Source organism: Eurytemora carolleeae, unplaced genomic scaffold (assembly GCF_000591075.1).
Source record: "Eurytemora carolleeae unplaced genomic scaffold, Eaff_2.0 scaffold460, whole genome shotgun sequence".
Lineage (NCBI taxonomy): Eukaryota > Metazoa > Arthropoda > Copepoda > Calanoida > Temoridae > Eurytemora > Eurytemora carolleeae.
Genome location: NW_019396516.1, coordinates 92,389 through 116,007, shown reverse-complemented (window position 1 = coordinate 116,007; position 23,619 = coordinate 92,389). Strand labels below are relative to the sequence as shown.

Here is a 23,619-nt window from a genome sequence, read left to right as displayed (position 1 = left end):
GTTTGTTTGTTTGAATCCAATAAACGTTGAAACGGCTGAACCGACCGGGCCCACATTTTGTTTGGGACCTCACATAACCCCAGGAAAAGGTTGATGAATGATCAAAATTTGAAAAATTAGCCTCCAACAAATTTTGATTTTCATTAAATTTTGAAAATCCATGAACTTTTTTTGTTTTACAATATATGCAAAGATGCATGATTACTTACCAAGGGGACACTGCAATCTAATAAATTATGAATAACTTCTCAAGAGTTACTGACCAAGGGGACACTGCAATCTAATAAATCATGAATAACTTCACAAGAGTTACTGACCAAGGGGGCACTGCAATCTAATAAATTATGAATAACTTCTCAAGATTTACTGACCAAGGGGACACTGCAATCTAATAAATTATGAATAACTTCTCAAGATTTACTGACCAAGGGGACACTGCAATCTAATAAATCATGAATAACTTCTCAAGAGTTACTGACCAAGGGGACACTGTAATTTAGACAGAAGATCAAATTTATGCGACATTAACCACTGGTACGATTTTGTGACCTCGTAGCTTCTTTAACCTTTATTTTACTTACAAGTATGAGAAAAATAAATTTATTCTGTTTTATATAAGAAGTTTAATACATTTTTGCTTTTCTCAATATCTCTTCAATTAAAGAAGTTTTGTTACGACATGCAATCAATGCAAAAATCCTAAGTTGGGGCCAAACGATCTATGAACTAAATTCTTGCCACAAACTCAAATTTTTTCTAATTCCTATATCTTTGCAACCGAATGGTGTAAACCCTTAATATTTTAAACATAGAAGGCTAACTGGTTGAAGAAGGTATCAGACCTCAGGCTGCAAAGAAATAGGTTTCAAAATATTAGAGTTTGAGCTCAGTTTTTTTCTGAATAGGATCCAAAATTCTCCATTCCTCTTAATTCCTTTTGTTATTTTGACACCTTTCAGATAAATATCAAAATATGCGGGACTTTCGATTGTTTTTTTTTTCACCAATAATTTATACAGAGAAAATTGCTTTAAATTGAAAATATAAAATAGAAATTCAAGTTTTTCAATATTCCGGAGGGGCACTGAGAGCCCTTCAAGTCTAATAGTTGCATTCTTTTGAATTCTTTTTCATTTAGTTTCTATTCCCGAGTTCTCTTGGATTTGAATTTATTCTTCAAAGAAACCCTAAATTTGAATCATAAATCTTGCCTCCATACCTCTATACTGTAACCTTCAAAGGTTGAGAATTTATTAACCATTAGGTTGGTAGAAACCTTTCATAAACATGTATTCTACTAGCTTTCATGTTTATTTTTTAAATTCTACATGAAAATATTGAGAGTTAAATGTAGCCATCTCTATATATTTTCTAATACACTGTTTGAAGAAAATAAAGTTATTTAATATTTTATCTAGATAGTAGCTGTGATACTTTGTAATACTGGTATAGCTCTCTTAGCCTACATGGACGGAGTAAACCACAACCAAACCTTGCTTGGTGTTGTCCTAGCCGCAGCTGCAGGTACAGTCATTACCGTAAAACTCTGGAATACAAAGGCGACTTTTAGACTTCAGTTATGACTTTAAATAGTCTAATGAACATGAAACACAGGAATTGTGTAGTGTAAACAGGCCAATTTTACTTTAAAAGTGGATTAATAAGTTACTTTAGTTTAGATTAATAAATTGCTTTGTTACAACTGCAAATATTCATAATTTTTGCCTTAATGTCGTCTTCCTATCCCTAAGTTTTCTGGTTCTCACTGAATGTTTAAGCTTTGTATTTTCAGCTGCCGGAAGTGCTGTTTACAAAGTAATGCTTAAGCTTTATATTTTCAGCTGCCGGAAGTGCTGTTTACAAAGTAAGGTTTAAGCGTTATATTTTCAGCTGCCGGAAGTGCTGTTTACAAAGTATTGTTTAAGTTTATATTTTCAGCTGCCGGAAGTGCTGTTTACAAAGTAATGTTTAAGTTTATATTTTCAGCTGCCGGAAGTGCTGTTTATAAAGTAATGTTTAAGCTTTATATTTTCAGCTGCCGGAAGTGCTGTTTACAAAGTAAGGTTTAAGCGTTATATTTTCAGCTGCCGGAAGTGCTGTTTATAAAGTATGTTTAAGCTTTATATTTTCAGCTGCCGGAAGTGCTGTTTATAAAGTAATGTTTAAGCTTTATATTTTCAGCTGCTGGGAGTGCTGTTTATTTAAAGTATGTTTAAGCTTTATATTTTCAGCTGCTGGGAGTGCTGTTTATTTAAAGTATGTTTAAGCTTTATATTTTCAGCTGCTGGGAGTGCTGTTTATAAAGTAATGTTTAAGCGAGTGATTGGTGAAGTGAGTTTTGGCCAGGTAATCTTCAAGTCAGCATTTTCATCATTTTAATCTAATTCTTTCAGAAAACAGGTCTTAGATAATAAATCTTTACATTTTGTAATGCGTAATTTCTGCAACCAATTTCTTTGTAATTATAATTACTGATTAGTTTGACCAGGTTTTAAACTCCTGTTGACCAAACATTAATACGGTTCATGGACAACATTTTTTTAAACGAACGAAAATTACTTAAACAATAAGCTGCATGCCGGATAAAGATGTAACTAGAATTGGAACAAAGGTTATTTAAAAAATATTTTTCTATATTATACATATTGTAGGTTGCTCTTCTACTGAAACTATAGTGAATACATATTGTAGGTTGCTCTTCTACTGAAACTATAGTGAATACATATTGTAGGTTGCTCTGTTCTTCTCTTTGGTTGGACTACTAAATGCTGTTGTACTCTGGCCTCTTGTCATACTTCTCTACGTTACAGGGGCCGGTAAGCAAATACAGGAGTGTTCACGATTTCCGATTAAAAAAGGGATTTAAGCCTACTTGAGGAATAAACTATAATTCTAATTAAGTTAAGTATATTCAGGGTTATTCACAAAGGATGAGACTGTAAATACGACATAAAACTCTTGAAATCTTACACTTCCAAGGTTCAATTAAGTTTTATGCCTTAAATATAACAGTTTTATGGCTTATTCAATGATAAGGCAAAGAAAGAAGCAGGATTACAGTTGCTGGGAATCATAAATTTAAGTAACATACAGTAAAAATTCTGTACAGTCGTCTCTGAAGTCTCAACCTTGGTGGGTCACCCCGTATTTATTTACTGGATGTACACTGAGTATAAACAAATACTCAACACCATGCAAGAATTTGCAAACCCCATTTTAATCTTAAAATAAAACAAAAAACTAGAAAGGCAAAACTCGATCAAAACATGTCAATATGAACAAAAGTGAAAATATCGATAGTTCCGATGACGGTAGTTCAAGTGAGTAACCACCAAAATATATCACTTGTGGATATCTAAAGTGCAGATTTTCAACAAGGTACAAATACGAAATATATAAATAAGAGTTTACTTTTACATGGTTTACAGTTACCCATCGTCTATAAATCACACTTTGTCATTTTTAGGTTAAATAAATGTATAAGATTAAGTAAAAATGTGAATGTCGTCTTCTATAAACCAGTGCCGATTTCCGAGTTTTGCACTATACTTTTGCAGGGGGTCAAGGAAGATACACTGCTTTATATTATTACAAGCTTACGCAGATTTAACAGTAAAGAACGAACAATTGTACTGAACAATCGTTCAGTGAGATAAGGAACGACATTTTTAGAAAATGAACGACAATTTTTAGAATATAAATAGGAAATAAATTTTCTTAACGATTTAAATCAATCGAACAAAATGGGTCTGAAAAAAGCTGATCGCGACATTCTCTAATTATAGCTGTGTACTTCCTTGAGTTTAAGGCTATTTTTAAAATCTGAAAACTTCCTTGCCAAGGTATTCAAAATTAATTTTCTTCAACAACAAAACTTTTAAAACCAAAGTTATACAGGGTCGAAGAGAAAAAATTAATACCTATGACATCCCTCAGACCCGCCCCCCCCAGTCCCAAGATAAAAAAAAACTTGGATAGGGCACATGGTGAAATATATATAATTATTGATGAAAAGATAACAAACTCGAATCTAATCTTATATCTGTCCAACCTGTTACCTGATGACGAAAACCTTAGACATTTTAAACTTAGATTATTTGATCAAACAGAATCCCCCCCCCCCTCCACTTATTTGAAGAAGTGATTCTTCTGAATCATTTGTAACAAGTTCTAACAACCTAAATTTTAAAATATTTACAAATAATGTCAAGCCACGGAAAAGTTTAAAAAGTACGATATATATCCAGTCTCTCCAATATTCTTTGTAAAGTTGAAAACGGAAATAAATCAGGAAGAAAGAAATGAATGTCAAATTTATCCCATTATTGTTAATTCTAAAACATTTTCAGAATTTAAAGTTTAACCGACGAGCTTTCTCCAATAGTTTCATGTTTAGTTATCTAATTTTAGAAAAGACAAGGCAGCTGGAAGTAACATTTTCAATTTCATTTAACAATTTATTTTTGCATTCACACTTCTGCTAATTTTTTCTTTTCTTTTAGAAGTTGTTGATGTCACTCTCATTCCTTGGTTGGAGTTATGCAGTGCCGCAGCTCTTTCGTTAGGTAAGCTAGTTGTTAACTGCCATTCTCTTCTCCGCCATTTTATTTCCCGCCATTTTGTTCCTCGTCAATTTATTTCCCGCCATTCATTTAAATCCCCAAAATTTTGTTTCCCGCCATTTTGTGTTCAACGATTTTGTTTCCAGGTATTCTGTTTATTTGTTCTCAAGAATTAAAAATATATCTATCCCACTTATGCAAACTAATAAAAACCATAAATATTTATCCATATCTATCTCCATTAAATGCATATAATCAAAAATTAAGTTTTTTTTAAATGTTATTTTTAGGTGCCAATCTTCTTGCTAATTTGAGTATTATCATAACTTACGAAAACTTCATCACATTTGGTTTGGTAACAGCTATACCAGTTTGTGCAGGTAAATACTTTTGTTATTTTAAGATTTATTTAACAAATCCCAAGAATGATATATAACATGGAACTTAAATTTCATTGTTCACAAACTTAGTCACCCCATGAACTGACCAAGGTTCTAGGGTTTTAATTTTATCACGTTTTGGTCTATAATTCAATCTGAAAAAAAGATTGTCATAATTATAACGTTTCTATTTAAAACACATCCGCCGTTTAAAAGTATAAAAGACAATAATTGCGAACAAAATTTATGTTGAATTTGTCACATTGTGATATAGCTTGGTGGGACAAGACTATAACGGTGCTTAGTTTGTTTACATAATGTTTACATCTTCAGTACATATTGTTTACATCTTCAGTACACATTGTTTACATCTTCAGTACACACATTGTTTCCATCTTCAGTACACATGGTTTACATCTTCAGTACACATTGTTTACATCTTCAGTACATATTGTTTACATCTTCAGTACACATTATTTACATCTTCAGTACACATTGTTTACATCTTCAGTACACATTGTTTACATCTTCAGTACACATTGTTTACATCTTCAGTACACATTGTTTACATCTTCAGTACACATTGTTTACATCTTCAGTACACATTGTTTACATCTTCAGTACACATTGTTTACATCTTCAGTACACATTGTTTACATCTTCAGTACACAGTACACATTGTTTACATCTTCAGTACACATTGCTTACATCTTCAGTACACATTGTTTACATCTTCAGTACACATTGTTTACATCTTCAGTACACATTGTTTGGATTATTTTCCTGGAAAACTCCTAAATGAGCATGAAAGGATTTGAGTTTTTGCCACAAACTCTGATTTCCAATTCCTATAACTTTGCAACTCGTTTTCCAAGACCTCTGATATTTCAAACTATTAATTCTGTTAGATCAAATAGTCTAAGCTTGAAATATCAGAAGTTTACACCATAAAGTTGCAAAGATATAGGGGTTAGAAAATGAGAGTTTGTGGCAAAAACTCAATTCTTTTTCGTATGAAAATAATTCTTCATAATTCGTTTAACTTTCTAAGATATAAAAGCTAAAAGAAAGAATATGTTGCATTGAATCAAAGGTTTCAAGTTCTTTTTTAAGATTTAAATATTTTGTTAATGTTTTCTTTTGTTACAATTATGTAAAATATATATTATTACAGAAATTTTTTGAAAATATTTCATTATGATTGAAAAAAACATTATAAATTGTTATGAATAAAACTGATTTAAAAACTATGCTTAAATCTTGAAGTATAAATCATTATTTTTCTATTTCTATTTTAGTTTATGATGTTGTGTACAATGGAGTTGAATTCTACGACATGAAGTTGGCCGGCGTGCTGATCGTCTGTATAGGGTTCGTTCTTGTTCTCTTCCCGGCCAATTGGTCCCAAATCCTAGCTTCAATTGTCAGGTAATCAGATTAACTGGGTTAAAGGGACTGTTTACGTAGTTTCAATTGTCAGGTAGACAGACAAACTAGTTTAAAGGGACTGTTCACGTAGTTTCAATTGGCAGGTAGACAGACAAACTGGGTTAGAGGGACTGTTTACGTAGTTTCAATTTCCAGGTAGACAGATAAACTGGGTTAAAGGAACTGTTTACGTAGTTTCAATTGTCAGGTAGACAGATAAACTTGTTTAATGGGACTGTTTACGTAGTTTCAATTGACAGGTAGATAGATAAACTGGTTTAAAGGGACTGTATTCGAAGTTTCAAGTCATTTCATTCGTAAAGTGACTGCTCTGGTCCGATTTACAATTTACCTTTAAGACCTTTTTCTGATCTGTAGAATGCTTGAGCTGTATCCAAAATTTTCTCGTTGAAAATTTAATACTTTCCATTGTGGGTTTTCTGTAAAGTGGCTTGCGGATTTCCGCTTAAGAAGCAAAGGAGAATATTCTCAGAATTAAACATTTTTCAAGCTAAAAATCGATATTTTCCACATATTGTGGACCAGATATAGGTTTGCAGGGTCCGTTGCAGGGTCACTTTACATAACATGACACTAAATTACAATAACAGTCCCTTTAATACCTTGTAAATATTATTGTATCTAGTCGCATTCGCATTAAATGTCAAAATAGAATATTTCATCAAAAATATATCTTTTATGTTTGCAAATATTTTCACATTAAAATCTAGTTCTTTTTAATTATTTAATTTCTTAGTTAGAATATATTGATGTACTGTAGTTATCTATGTCATGTATAAAGGAATTTAAGTCTTACTGGAAAAAAAATATTAAAACTAAAAAATGTGCGACTGTATGTCCAATTATAATTTTTCTAAATGGTAAAACAAATGTAAAAGCTTTTTTAAATTTTAGTCAACAATTGGAAAAATTTATGAAATAGATGCATGTCACTGTAGTTCTTATGTAATTAGAAAACCCAAGGAATCCTCCATTAAAGAAGAAAATGGCGGACTAAAAGCGGAAATAGAAGACTCTATGGGTAACGCGACAGGTGCCGCGGTTTTATGTCTGCTTCTAGGTGAAACACTGGCTTGATATTTCTGATTGAAATGCACGAAACACTTGCGTGTTATCACAGATTAATAACAATACAGATAGAACACTATATGTCGTCTTTTCAAGATTTAAGGGTTTTTTTGTTCACAATAATCCTGTGGAAGAAGCCTAAAGGAGTTCCACGCAGGCAGTGCTGAATTACAAGACAAACAGAGAGCATACGCGTAGCTCCTTTGGGCCTCTGCTTCAGGGTTATTGTGAGCGAAACCCCCCCAAATCTTGAAAAGACGACTCCAATTGTTCTATCTGTATTGTTATTAATCTTTGCGTTTTATTAACAAAAGAGAGAGTAACAGTCTACAGAGCTAGAACTTAGTCTTACAGGATTTTACCAAATACGGTTCCGTTCTTACCCTCCATGCATGCACTTCTCAGATATGGTAGACTTGCAGATGATTTTCATTTATTTACTATGGAATAGGAAGGCGACATTTCAGAAATATTTCGTAAATTTTATGTTGTTTCAAAACAATTATTTTACCAATATCTTACAAATCAAGTTATTAAGGGAAAAAGGTCTACGTTTAATGTACAATTACTATAATATACCGTTCTATTTATAACCAGAACATGAGTCTCATAGTTGTCTTATTATTTCATAGTTTAATGTACAATGACTATAATATACCGTTCTATTTATAACCAGAACATGAGTCTCATAGTTATCTTATTATTTCATAGTTTAATTGGTTCACTGGTCTAATACCATAAAATCTTAATATTTCTTGAATCTGTTTTAGACTCATAATTTTTGCATATATATTTATAATCGCGTAATAGCGCACTGTTTGTGTCAAGCAATAAAGATATACTAAGAGCTACATATCAGTGCAAAATAAGTTACTGCAGTAAGCTTTTATGTAAAGGACGATTTATGTGTTCCTGGTTTATCTTTCTTGGTCGCAAGTATCTTCCTATCACTGCATGTTATACACTGAATTAAGTTTGGCGCAATCCATCAATTTATTTTAACTTTCTACAGAAAACTCCCGAGCGGCTCTCCCACGCTAAACTGAAGTAAACTTCACGTAGATTGAAATCTTAAATGTTTTCATTCCTGACTCCTCTTTTTGAAAAGCTATTGTAAAAGAACAAAAGTGTTTTTAATTTTAACATAACCGGATAAATTAAAGGGCATTCTAATTTTCTAAAACTTTACAAAATCAAAAGCTTTAGCACACAAATTTTTGTAATTTTGGGCTTCCATAAACTTCCATGGGAGGTCCCACACAAAATTTGGGCCCGATCGGTTAAGCCGTTTTGACACTTATTGGATAAAAACAGACAGCAGACAGACAAACAGACACCAAGACAAGCAAAGTATATTTATAGATGATATATATCTGAAAAGCAATAATCAGAGCAGCTTCTCAGCTTTAATGTTTGACAACAAAAATTATGAATTTTCTAATTTCTTTTATAAATATACACATATAGCTAGGTAGAATAATGTTTTATTACAGAGTACATGTTCGTAAAAGCTAAAATTACTTTTGCCTTTGGTTGCATGAAACAAGTTGACATTTAAACTTGTTTAAGTTATTCCTTCTTCCAATCCACTGCAAATTTTAAACAGCTAAATGGTTTGAAGTTTTGTAAGAAATATGATTTTCTAATTTATATTTAAAACAAATAATCTAAGTTTGAAATATCAAGGATTTACATCACCATTTTGCAAAGAAATAGGAAATGGCGCTAGTCTGGTATGAGAAAGCCAGTCGCACTGCTTTGCAGACAAGTTCGGTAAACCTTACACACACTCTTTTGGTACAGACACACACCATGACTACAATCAAGAAAATTGCAGAACAATGTTGTCAATTATAATTAATCTTGAATAACGACTAGTTTTTTGTAAACTTTAATCAAATTATATTCTTTGCATGCAAATTAGGCTTTATAGTGTTGACTTAAATATATAAATAATATGCTTTACATGTATAGTAAACTTATTTTTAAGTAAACAATTAACAATAAACAAATGTACTCTCCTAGACTGTACAAATACCAAGATTCGTATGTACCGTATAAACCTACAGTACATACCTTCGGTTCGGTAAACTTTACACACACTCTTTTGGTACAGACACACACACATGACGTTTCCGCCCCCTGGGGATATTTTATCCAAACTTATTTCTACTCCCCGACTTGAGCCCTCTAATACGCCTAAATCTTTAATCAATAGATTAGTAAATTAAAAGGTTTATTTTTTACCTTTTTTAATTTAAAATCTTTTCTATCCGATGTGCAATGTTATAGAAGCCCTAGAGGGGTTCCAGGTGAAACATATACTTTCATAGATCACGTAAAACCAGGGAGTAAGGAATAGAAGGGAGATATAACTGACGCGGTTCGCCCTACCATATGATTATATATGCTTTGCAGACGAGTACTCCATTTGAATAAGAAATATTTGTCTGGTGTACAATTACCGCGTATACAATAAACTATTCTGAATATTTCTTATACAAATGGAGTACCCGTCTGCAAAGGATGTAATCATATGGTAGGGCGAACCGCGTCAGTTGTATCTCCCTTCTATTCTCTACTCCCTGCGTAAAACAAGTAAACTTAGCTATACTTTGCTACAAGGTGTTCCAATAAACATAGGAATTTAGAGACGACATTAAAATACAATGCATTATATACAGTGTATTAAAATACAATGCATTATATACAGTGTATTAAAATACAATGCATTATATACAGTGTATTAAAAATTTTCATACATCTAAGCTTTCCAAAATAATTTTTATCTTAAAATTATTGTAAATATTTTCTAAAGATTTTGACCATTATGATTTTATTTCAAAGTATAAAATTTCGGCAAGCTTTCTAAATTTGCAATCTCTTTCTTTTATTCTGTTCACGTTCAGAATTATAATACAGTACAACCCGGAAGTATCGAAAGAATTTATAAAATGTCGTTTTCTAAACCTTCTGATAATGGAATGTTGCAGATATTTAGCTTTTAAAAACTGTTTGGCCGCATATTTCATGGCTATTTATTTATTTTACTATAAATTTAGGTATGCATTGAAAACTGTCAGGAAAACATTTTAAGTTCTGAATTAAACTGTATGACACAGTTCTTGCTCTGAATTATGAATAAGTAATCCTTTTTTTATTTTCTAGTTGAGTCTAGTTCTAGAATTTTCTTTTCTTTTTTATAGCCATGAATATTGTAAGACAAGAAATAAATGTAGAAACATTATTACAATGTCACATTTATTAACTACAGTTATTGTTGCTGGAAATTTGGTTGTCAGAAACATAGATTTTTTTAAGTAACAGTGTTAGGGAGGGCCTGCAGCGCCCTGATGGAGAAAAACTGCAAGGGTGGGACCACAGGATGGATTGTTTTTTGGTTATTTTTTACAAGTGTTATTGCGTAGAATGTTATTAATTGCATGCAAATATTTTATAAAATTAACAATATTAAACGCTTGTGTTCTCCAATTCTAAATTTGGTAATGCTAAGAAGAAATGTTTTTTTTTCATGTTACCTTAATTTCAATTGAGACGGCCACCCATTTACCTTATCACGATGGGGGGGGGGGTGTTTATTAACCCACTCTCCCCTGTGGTTTTTTTTCTTGCCTACACTTCTTCAAAATAATTACAAAAAAGAGCGATATAACAAAAATCTGAATTGGTGCCCCCAACCTATTTAGAGTTTAGAGTTTAGAGGGCTTTAACTGTAATTTCAAGTAGAGTTGTTGTAGAGTGACATGACCGATTCACAGCAGTAACTTTTAAACCTTTGACTGATCAAGGATGTCTTGTTTTTTCTTATTAATTTACAATAACCCTTTGTTATTGTTCAATACTTGAATTTGATATTTAAGAAATATTAATATTTCTTTTCTAAGAAATATTAATATTTCTTTTCTAAAAGTGGCAAAAAATATATTTACATTTGAAGTTTTGAGAATCACGTTTGACATAGAAAATTTGGTATTTGCGTCATTTTTTATTTTCATCAGCTGCGTTGATTTCACACCGTACGCTAGCGTACACTTAGTGGTGGGACATTGCGGTTCGTTTTTGAGCTTTTTACATTTTTAAAAGGTAGCACACGTTGAACTTCTAACATTTCATTAGGCTTTGCAATATTTTTAACCTAAGAGAAAATATTAGGGAAAAACGAACCAAAAAAGGATGTTTTAAAAAGATCATTGTTAGGTCGTCTTTGGTCCGTATGTAGCAAAGAGCGGGTAAACATGATATATATATTTGGTGAAATTTGATATTTTTTTCCAAAAACAGAGGGTCGGAGAAAGTCGGCCCGGCGCCTAAGACTAGGTTCCCGACTCTAAGATTCTACTCGGGCTCTGTAAACTTGCAGTAAGTTGTATGTCATAAATGATTTAAAGTTTTAAACTTTAAGACATTATTCATTGAAACTGCGTTTCAAAGGAATACTTAACATGATTAACTCAAATCATGCGACATACTTAAATTACGCTATAAAATATGGGCAGAGAAGATTTACTGTGTTATATCTATTCTCTTTAATACTTTAATTACATACCTTAAACTTTAACTGTGCGATAAATACGTGATACAATGGTCTTAATCTTGTTCAATAACATCGTAGGAATTGAATTACGTCAATTCCTGTTAACTTTGTAACCTAAGCTATTAAATAAAGTTGGTTGATTGAAACTTTGCTTTCGATTACGTTATCAGAAGCCTAAGTTAGCTTGAGAGAAAGCTTTAGTACTCGTTGAATTATACGAGTTGAGAAATTGCCTGTGTAGCAATTTCTTTGGACTGTGTGTCCTTTAGAACCGGGGAGTGTAGCCTGGTTAAGATTTGGCCTGTATGTCATCTAGAACCGCGGGGATTGAAGCCTGGTTGAGAAATTGCCTGTGTAGCAATTTAATTGGACAGCGTTCCTTTAGAACTGGGGAGTTAAGCCTGGTTGAGATTTGAACTGGGGAATCAAGCCTGGTTGAGATTTTGGCCTGTGTTTTATTTAGAGCTTGGGAGTTAATCCTGGTTGAGATATTGCCTGAGTGACCTTTAGAATCGGAGAATTTAGTTCTGGTTAATCTTGGTAACGAGTAGACCTGGATAGATACGTTTCGAGTAAATTGTTATGGAGTAGGTATTTCCTAAGCGTATTTGCAATTTTTTTCGGTCAGGGTCAAAATTTGAAGTCCTAAAACTCTTAACAATATTTAAAAACCAACAAAGTGTTGTCCCATCATTATACGTACGCTCTCGTTTTACGGGAATTTGAACACTATTTGAGAGATAAACACACAGTTTACTCTGGCCTCGACAATCAGTCAAAGGTTAAAAAGGTAACGTTGTAAATTGGCAGTTGCCATCTTTGCTTCGAGGCTCACTATGAATAACGCTGACAGACCCTTTATAAAGATCGTTTTTTCTTGAGAAAAGAATTAAATATTCTTTTGTTGAATTAATTTATGAAGTTGGTTCTCAGTTATTCTTTTTATGGAAGATTTTATACCTGGTTTTACAAAGAAGTTAATAACTTTAAAATAAAAACTCTCAAGTAATACAGTCACTGTTTATACAGGGTGTTGTTTTCACAAGAAATGTTTATTTTTGTATTTAATAATAAAAATATGGTTTGGTTTTCAAAAGTTAGAAAAGATATTTTGAATTTCCAACCTCATGTTTCGTATCAAAGTGGTTTGTTCTTCTACAGGGTGTCCTACCAAACAGGACGGTTTGTTCTTCTACAGGGTGTCCTACCAAACAGGACAGTTTGTTCTTCTACAGGGTATCCTACCAAACAGAACAGTTTGTAAAAAGTTCTGAATGTCTTCTTCCATTTACCGTTTTAGATGTTAAAGACTTTTTGCAGTTATTTTCGTTAAACAAATCTTTTACTCAGATATATTTCACTTTAACATTAATTTAACTATTATATGACTGCCATACAATATTTTTATTATTATCTTCGGTATAAGACAACTTGGAATATTATTACAGAAGACATTTTAAACTATTCACCAACTGCTAGACTAAAATACGGTAATTGTAAACATGGACAGATCAATTTAAATTAATCAATTATGTTTCAAGCTACTTCTAAAACTAATTACTTTATAACAAAAACAAACATCCTCTACACAAATAAAATTGCTTAAATGTAATTTTCCTATTCCACAGTTACCTAGGTCCAACAGTTCAATTACAAAAAAATATTACATAATACATTATAAATAAATAATAACAAAGGATTTGGATAAGCATATAAAACGCATTTATAATCCATACTAATGCAAGTTACTTAAATAGAGGGTAAATCAACAAAGCTGTCAAAAATTTGTTTAAAGTGGAATAAACATTAAAAATAAGATTTAAAATTTTTATCAAAATTAATCTATTATTTAGATGGGGAAGAAGAAAAAAGCAAGACACAGACAGATCTAATCAATCCGTCCCAGACCTCAGGAAATTTAAATATTTTTTCAAGCAATTTTTTCCACATTTCTTTGGGCACTGATGCCTTGTGAAAGTTAATAAATTTTCAGAATTTATTAACTTGGGAGAGAACTAGCTGAACTCCAGAATAAAATAGCCCTTCATAAATGTCTGTCCCCTGCTTTTAGCCTTAAACAATCATAGCTTCTTAGAATTATTGTCAATAATGACCCATCCTTCAATAGTTCATGTTAAACGTTTATTCAATAATTTTTAATGATTAACCCTCTTCAAAAATCAAATGTTAAATTAATTGTAATTCTCGAAGATTTTATTTCAAGACACACACAAATTAAATGAGTCTTTGCCACAAACTCTAACTTTCTTAATCCCATTATCTTTGCAACTCAATGTCGTGGATCGTTGATATTTCAAACTATAAATTATGTTAGATCAGGCAATTTAAGTTTGAAATATCAAAGGTTTACACCATTACAGGTTAATAAGGTAGAGGAATGAGCAAATTTAAGTTTGTGGTAAAGACTGAATTTCTTTGGTTTACAATGAAATGAATAAAAAATATTTGAAGTAGAACGGGACATATTGGATCAAGATTGCGGTCACCCTCTGGTAGGGTGAGATGAAACCTACTAATGAAACTGTAGCAGGGTGAGATGAAACCACTAATGAATCTAGAGAAGGGTGAGATGAAACCTACCAATGAAACTGTAGCAGGGTGAGATGAAACCACTAATGAATCTAGATAAGGGTGAGATGAAACCAACAAATTAAACTAATGAAACTTACCAATGAAACTATAGTAGGGTGAGATGAAACCACAATTGAATCAAGAGAAGGGTGAGATGAAACCTACAAATTAAACTGTAGTAGGAAAACCTACAAATGAAACTATAGTAGGATGAGATGAAACCTACTAATGAAACTGTAGTTGTGTGAGATGAAACCACAAATGAATCTAGAAAAGGGTGAGATGAAACCTACCAATGAAACTGTAGTAGGGTAAGATGAAACCACTAATGAAACTATAGTAGGATGAGATGATACCACTAATAAATCTAGAGAAGGGTGAGATGAAACCTACTAATGAAACTTTAGTAGGGTGAGATGAAACCTACTAATGAAACTATAGTTGGGTGAAATGAAACCTACTAATGAAACTATAGGATGGTGGGATGAAAATACTAATGAATCTATTTTAGAGTGATATGAAACCTACTAATGAAACTATAGTAGGGTTAGATGAAACCTACTAATGAATCTATGGTAGGGTTAGATGAAACCACTAATGAAACTATAGTAGGGTGAGATGAAACCTACTAATGAAACTATAGTAGGGTTAGATGAAACCTACTAATGAATCTATCGTAGGGTTAGATAAAACCTAGTAATGAATCTATAGTAGAGTGAGATGAAACCTTCTAATGAATCTATTGTAGGGTGATATGAAACCTACTAATGAAACTATCGTAGGGTTAGATAAAACCTAGTAATGAAACTATAGTAGAGTGAGATGAAACCTACTAATGAATCTATTGTAGGGTGATATAAACCTACTAATGAATCTATTGTAGGGTGATATGAAACCTACTAATGAAACTATAGTAGGGTTAGATGAAACCTAGTTTTGATGAAGCTATTGCTATCAAAATGAACAAAGCTGTAGATAATTAAATATTTTTTTGTTTGGCAAAGATTTGAAATATGAAAAGATGGAGACCAAAGTGCAATTTAGTATTTATAGAAATATTAAAGCAAGAACATTTATAGTTGTATTTGCTTGTTCTCTTTGTTTCGAAAGAGACTGTCAACGTAATTCCAAGTGACGCAAATTAAATAATTGCTTCACTAATTCATTCCTAACTAATTTATCTGAGATACATTGAGGAAGATATCGCCGTTTTACTTAATCTTAAATTTATTCCGTCCGTTTCATTCTTTGACTCTACACAGTTGAAAATTATTCAGTTTGAACATTTGATGGAGATGTAAACGACATTTCAAGTGGCCCTCCAGATTGGCAAAACCCGATTTAATCATGTACCCTTTAAAGCTTTGTCTGATCAAGGATAAATTAGATATCCATTTATTCGGTTTCTCTAAACTGATTATTTTCATTTGTTGTTTAGGAAAGTGCTGTTAGCATATCTTGGTTTATAAATAATGGAAAAATTATCAGAGCTAAAAAATTTAGAATGAGATATCCTTAATCACTATCGCTTAATCCGATTATCCAATGTATACACTTTTGTATTTTCTTCTTAATCTTCTTTCTTTTGAATATCCCTTCTGTATAAAAGTTACGTTTGATAACAATTACAGATACAATGCTATATCGATTGGACTAATATCCGATTGAATTAAAGTCATTTCGTCTGATCAAGGATAAATTAGATATCTATTTATTCGGTTTCTGTAAACTGATTATTTTCATCTGTTGTTTAGGAAAGTGCTGTTAGCATATCTTGGTTTATAAATAATGGAAAAATTATCAGAGCTAAAAACTTTAGAATGAGATATCCTTAATCACTATCGCTTAATCCGATGATCCAATGTATACACTTTTGTATTTTCTTCTTAATCTTCTTTTTTTGAATATCCCTTCTGTATAAAAGTTACGTTTGATAACAATTACAGATACAATGCTATATCGATTGGACTAATATCCGATTGAATTAAAGTCAGCTTTTCACAAGCCGGCTTTTAGAGCAATTTAAACTAATATAAATTTATTCATGTTAATATGAACCAGAACTTATTAAAAAACATATTTTATCACGTTTCAGGACTTTTGTCATTTTGAACGTTAGTCTTAATAAACATTAATCCAAATTTACTTTCGTTCAATTGATCTTTAGTTCAATTGATATGACACCATCAACACCAGAAATAAAACCGGTTTTTCGAAAGTTAAATACATATTAACATGACTCGCTGATTGGTTAAATTATAAACTTCTTTCTTGGATATCGAATACGTATTAAAATAATCTAAGGTTTAGTAAAACCAGGAGTTTAAGGATTAATCTTGAATCCACCATTCTAAAGTTTTCAGCTCAGAATTAAACACTTTTCAAGTAAAAAACGACGCCATCTTTTATAACATTAATGTTCCGCTTGAAATGAAGAGTCCCACGTAGTTCCATTACGTACAAGATGTCAATTACAGAGAAAAATCCATTAAATCCAACTCTAATTATATGAGTGATAGATTTAGGGTCGTCTTTACAACTGCATTCCACTTTATTTTAAAGATAAAAAATTAAGAAAGTGCACTCTAAAAATAATTATATTTTGACTTTATTTTTTTGGAGTCGTCGCCTTAGTTGTAAATTATTTAAATTATTTAAAAAGACACTTTGGTCTGATCTTAATGGATCTAAAGAGTTCTTCTTAACAATGGAAAAGAGCAATTGTTATTCTTCTATATTAACAGTTTATCCTACAGTGATAACCAGAAAACTCCGAACAAGAAGTCGACTTTTAGACTTTTAGACTTTTAGACTTTTAGACTTTTAGACTTTTAGACTTTTAGGCTCGAGTTATAAAGTTTAAATAGTCTAATAAACACGAGACACAGCAATTGTGCAGTGAAAACAGATTCATTTAACTTAATATTTGATTTGAGAACTTACTATTTGCTTTATAACAACATCAACTGCACTTTAGTATTGCTTTAATATCGTCTTCCTATTCTACAGTTTTCTGACTATCACTGCACTAAACATGAAAATGAATGAATGACGACTTTGAATAATTTTTAGTGTGAATGAAGTGCTTTCTTGCAGAACTTTTATTATATAAAGTTCTGCTTTATGTTTTGAAGGGAACTGGTAACTATAGTAAGTATAATTAATATCAAAATTTACGTCTTTAAATTGCCTTATTTATTGCATATTTATCAACTATATATAAATATTTTAAAATGTACCAGTTCAACATAGATTTAACAGATAGGACAAAAAATGATGTAAAATTATANTCAACTATATATATATATTTTAAAATGTACCAGTTCAACATAGATTTAACAGATAGGACAAAAAATGATGTAAAATTATATTATTTTCTGGAATTTTGTGATGATAACATTTAATTAGTCAAACAAGCCAACACCAGGAAAATATGGGCACAAACTGGATTTTATGAGGCACTAACTGTACCCCTTTAGAAATAAAACTAACAAAAACTTTTCATCTTTTGTCCGATCTTTAAAATCTCTGGATAAGTCAACAAAATATAAACGAATTTGTTAAAACTACGTCTCTCACTTCTCTCTTAATTTGACTATAGCTCATTTCACCATTCTTCTGAAGAAATCCATTTTCCTAATCCTGGAAAATTAAGAATCTTATTTTTTCCAATTTAAAGATATTCATGGCGATTTATTTCAGCTGTAAATTTAATTTTACTATTTTAATAATCACAACTTTGTTCCCAAGCCAAATAAATTGCTAAATGGTTTTACATTAGAAAGTAATGAAGGTAGTTTTACTTAATTGAATATACTGTTTACTTTAGTAAAATAACATCAAAATATTCTAATAAAAATCCTAAACATCATAGTAACCGTAAACTCTTAATTTCCCTGTTTAGTAAAGTTGTAAATAATTATAATGTACTGCAAAGTAATTGGATGTAATTTGTACAAAAATTGCACTGTGAATATTTAGCCAAATATAATAGAAATGTGTAATTAATTAGATTTTTAATTAAAGAATTTATTGAAATAAATAGATTTTAAATGTCGTCTTCCGTTAAAACATTTTAAGGATTTAATGATTATGTAGAGCAAATAGATTGTCAAGTACTTAACAATCTATTTGATTTACAGGATAAACTACAAAAGATGAGACTGTAAAGACGACCGGAAGCTCTTAAAATATGACGATCTCATGTTTAAATTAAGTTTTCTGTCTTTATTGTATTATTTCAATGGTTTATTTAATGATTTCTCTGCAGATTAACAAAAGATCGAGACCAACATTGATCTTGATATCCACAATACAAGATGAGTTCCCTGCGCTGCGCTGTAGAACACCCTGAGGTAGCAATATCAGCTAAAATGTAAAATATAAGTAGGAAAGTCTGCTGTATTTATAGTGGAAACTTGTTAATTTCCTAGAACATGATTTTCGGACTACTCCTCTCCTCTTTTCATTTTTGTGCATACTGTTTTTGGGTAACACATGGACGTAGTCAGACATTGTGGCCGCAGCGTCGGCCCCTTACCCCGTCCTAGCCGCAGTGCTCGGTTCCCTAGCATGTCCTAGCCGCAGCGCTCTACCCCCCTAGTTTGTATTAGCCATAGCAGCGCTAGGCCCAGAAATTTTCTTAACCCAGGCCCCAGCCTAACCCTTCTTTCTTTTGGTTTCATAAATCAAGAAATTTATTATTTTCCATCTTTTATCATAGATAAATAAATAAACATAGATAGCTTATGTACGCAAAATCACCAAGAATTGTACAGTCCGCGAACTCATACTTCTAGGGGTCAAAGTGTACTTCAATGATAAGCGGGGTGGTTTGGTGTTTTAATGGATTTCATAATAGAGTGTAAAATAACTCCGGGAATGGAACTATTTGAACAACAATATTTCACTGAGCAATATATCATATGGACGAGAACTGAAGAAGGACATGAGAAGGACTAAACTAACTTAAATTTCTCTCTACAGAACTCATGTACACCACAAGTACTCAATGACATAAGAACAGCCAATGTTCACAACCGACCTAGTTAATCTATATAATAGGAATATCTTTAAAACATCTCTGTACATTTATATCTTTCAAGATGAAAAATGTCGTCTTATGCGCAATCTATCTTTATCTATGGCTTTTATAAGATTTGTCATCGTCAACAATATTAATTCATGATATTATCTTTGACATTCTACAAAAATAAAAATTTGAACCGTTATTTGAATGCTAAATGATTTCATTGATAAAACTTCTTAAGCTGGACTAACCAGAGTGAGATGCATTCGGTTTCTATGAAATCAAACGCGCTTAGGTCTATTATTCAATCAACCTTTAAACTTACGGAGTTGTTAGTTTTATTATACTTTTTCATTCAAAACGTTTAAGATGCCAACAAACAAGTTTTTTTAAAAGGCGAGAAATGCATCCTTAATATGTCAAATTATGATCGAAAGTCACAGCTTTCTGTTCAAAGAACAGAACTCTTAAATCCGCGTGCTCTAAATGGTGTAACTTAATAATGAAAGTATTTAGATAGTTAGTTATGTTTACAAATATTTATTGCTTTCCAAAATCAGAGAAGTAAGATAAAAATAAGAACAACAATTGGAGACACCTTCCCCCCCCCACCACCCCTGCACCCGTCAACCTTTCTCTTTTGTCCAAACTTGATTTAAAGACAGGAATGAGCGGAAAGAAAAAATGTTTTCAAAATTATTCATCAATTTTATAAATGCTTCGGAATATTTTAGAGAATTTTCCTCACCGTTTTTATCTTTATGATTCTGAATTAACAGTTTTATTACAGTATTTATTAGTCCGTAGAGCTGATATGTTTAAACTATTAGTAATCATTATCACAGCTTTCAAGGTATGGATCTAACTCTTNATTAAATGTTGTTAATAAGCAAATAGTTTTAATAGCTTGAAAATTAACTTTTTAAGTGAATTGGTTCTGTGTACACTGCACAAATCCTGTGTTTCATGTTCATTGCACACGGGGCCAAACAGGGGACAACACAGGGGACTAAACCGGGGTCAATATGGGACCAAACAGGGGACAAACCCTGCGGCCAAACAGACGACCAAACCAGGGACCAAACCGGGGTCTATCCTGGGGCTAACAGGGGTCAATCCTGGGGCCTAACAGGGGACCGATCAAAGAAAAAACCAGGGACCAAACACACGTGAATTTAACGGTTCTGTAAATATGTCAGAAAGCTGAGACTTTCGATCACAATTTGACCCCTTATACATAATTTTTTAGGCTTTTTCTGAAAACTTTTTATGTCGGCGTATACGTTTTGAATGAAAAAGTATAAAATAAACGAATCCGAAGTAAGGTTGCTGAATTAGACCAAAATACGTTGATTTCAAATAAAAGAAACCGAATGCTTCTCACTCTGGTTAGTCCGGAGGGAACAGGGACGGGGGGGGGGCAAACAGGGAACCAAACAGGGGGCCAAACCGAAGGCCAAACATTAGTGTCAGGTTTTACAATTGTCGTAGCATTCTGTCATTTTAATTTCTAGAACTTTTAACGACACTAAAATTGACTTCTCTTCTCTATTCTGAATTATTTTACACAACAATTGAAAAAATACATTCAATTTTCCAAAACCTTTATAGCAGGAAGACTTGGATTTTGAAAAGACAAATGAACATGAAACACAAAAACTGTGCAGTGTACACAGACCCATTTCTCCTAATAAGTTACAAGTAAAACTTTTTGCTAAAATGTCGTCTTTCTTTCGTTTTATGTATCTTATTGTACACATTTATTATTGTACACAATAATCTTTTCTCTTGATTATCATTCCTTTAAGAAGAAAATTGGAAACCTGAAAGCGCTGTCAACTTAATTTCAACTAATCCCCATCCTTTACTCTTTAGTCGATGTAGATAAAGGAAGATATCAATCATACATGTTGAATTCTTCCTTTTTGTCTTTTTCTCTCTGCTGTATAAATTTAAAAGTCACTTTCACTTATAGAAAACCAAAATTGTAAATTATAAATTTTCAGAAAAAAAAGAATATCTAAATGAGTTTTGCTCAAGGTCTTAAGGTTACCGTTGTGAATTGGGCATGCCCCTCTTTTTTTGAGGGTCACTATTTTTGTCAACATCACACTTGTATGCGATTCCATTAGCGCCTGATCCAATCAGGGTTCACACATGTGTTAGGTGTCTATTCTGAACCAATAGAAATTGTTTGGCAGTATCTTCTATCTTTCTATCTATCTCATCATCCAATTAGAGATGAATCCTTATAAATTTAAATATTTACTTCTACTCAAACTATAGTCTAAGCTTTTTCCAATTTCTAGTTTGTTAGTGTTGAGGGAATAGACTGGGTTGGAGAGGCGGGAGCAAAATGTCCGGATTGCACAAAAATCAGGTAAAAATATATTTTTTGATATCCCNATTTATCGGCGCTAAAGTCTATCCATTTATTTTAATTAGATTACTGATGTTGATTAGGTGCAATGTAAACAAGGAGTATGAAATAGAAGGGAGATACAACTGATTATACATGCTTTGCAGACGGTACTCCATTTGTTTAAGAAATATTCAGAAAAGGTTATTGTATACGCGGTAATTGTACATCAGACAAATATTTCTTATTCAAATGAAGTACTGTCTGCAGACTGCAGAGTCTGCAAATCATGTATAATCATATGGTAGGGCGGGCCGCGTCAGTTGTATCTCCCTTCAATTCCATACTCCTTGATTGTAAAGTAAACAGTCCTTGCATACAAACATTAACATTAAAGGATTTGTTTGCGCAAAAAGCAGCCCGAAAATTTCATTGTCAAGCTGATAAGCGAAGGCGTTAAGTGATAATTAGAAGATTTTAAGAGGTTTAGAGACAGAATTTTATTCAAACCTATATGCTAAAGGTTTTAAAATAAATATTTCATGTAAAACAACTTATGAACCCTTTCTTGGAAACTAAATTTTCTTTAAAAAATTCAATTAGAATTCGCAAACAGAGTTAAGCACATTCTAACGAGTTCATCTATGAAAATTGGAGGCAAATCGGTTAATGGGGTTATGTTCGGGCATGCAAAGAGACAAACAGTGATTACATCTTATTTAGATTAAATTAACAAAATAGGCTGCTTTCAATTCTCAAGAAAAAATACACAACAATTGTAAGAAGATATATTGTAACAAATTTTACAACAGAAATTTAAATAAACTAGGCTTTCAGGGCGCTTTGCGCACATCTTCTATTTCAATTTTGAACAATTTCTCTTAGTATACAAAGTAAAACAAAAACAAATAAAATTTCGCGGAGTTAAAAAAAATCGTGGATATTCAAAATTTTCACAAATTTTTGAAAATTCGATCATCCATAAACCTTCCCTGGAAACACGAGAGGTCCCAAAAAAAGTGTGGGACCTCTCGGTTCGGAAGTTTTGACGTTTATTGAATAAAAACGGAAAGACAGACAGACAGACTAACAGACAGCAAAGTGTTTATATAGATATAAACAAAATACTTTGTTTCAGAGAATGAATAAAACTTTTAAATCCCAAAAAAAATTTCGCAGATTTCGCTGTTTTATTAACCGAATTTAAAAAAAAAATTTAAATCATAATTATTTTGGAAACTTTTTCAAAATTCTTTTTTAAAACTAAATATTTTTATTTTCCGAATAGTTTTACAAAATAGCAATTTTATTACAAAATATATATTAAAATATATATTGTATATATCACATTAGATTGTAATGAAATATATGTTTAAGGATTTAATATGGAGTGTACCCGGTTACATAGTAATGAGACTTTCGATTCAGCCCAATCAGTCCAGCCGTTTGGCCGGCTATACGCAACTTATATATATATATACGAATGTACTGTTTTATTTAGATATTTTAAAAATTTCAAGAGTTATAATAATAAATCAATAAATATATCAATATAAGACACATTTCTTAAAATTCTAACTATGAAAAATTCAAAACCACTAGCTTATTTCAACTGACGCCATCTT

The 23,619-nt window shown here is 31.8% G+C and overlaps 1 protein-coding gene across 1 annotated transcript in view; it reads left to right on the top strand.

Annotated features, from left to right (window-relative positions):
• LOC111704719 (putative thiamine transporter SLC35F3) overlaps window positions 1-16,278 on the top strand; it is a 56,245-nt gene extending 39,967 nt beyond the window's left edge. Inside the window, exons 13-21 of the mRNA XM_023477041.1 lie at window positions 1,419-1,524; window positions 2,282-2,346; window positions 2,732-2,816; window positions 4,503-4,565; window positions 4,853-4,942; window positions 6,241-6,370; window positions 7,345-7,451; window positions 13,868-13,927; window positions 14,487-16,278. Of these exons, the coding sequence (XP_023332809.1) occupies window positions 1,419-1,524; window positions 2,282-2,346; window positions 2,732-2,816; window positions 4,503-4,565; window positions 4,853-4,942; window positions 6,241-6,370; window positions 7,345-7,451; window positions 13,868-13,927; window positions 14,487-14,536 (756 nt within the window). The 3' untranslated portion in view covers window positions 14,537-16,278. The remainder of the gene's footprint in view (window positions 1-1,418; window positions 1,525-2,281; window positions 2,347-2,731; window positions 2,817-4,502; window positions 4,566-4,852; window positions 4,943-6,240; window positions 6,371-7,344; window positions 7,452-13,867; window positions 13,928-14,486) is intronic.
• The last annotated feature ends 7,341 nt before the right edge of the window (window positions 16,279-23,619 follow it).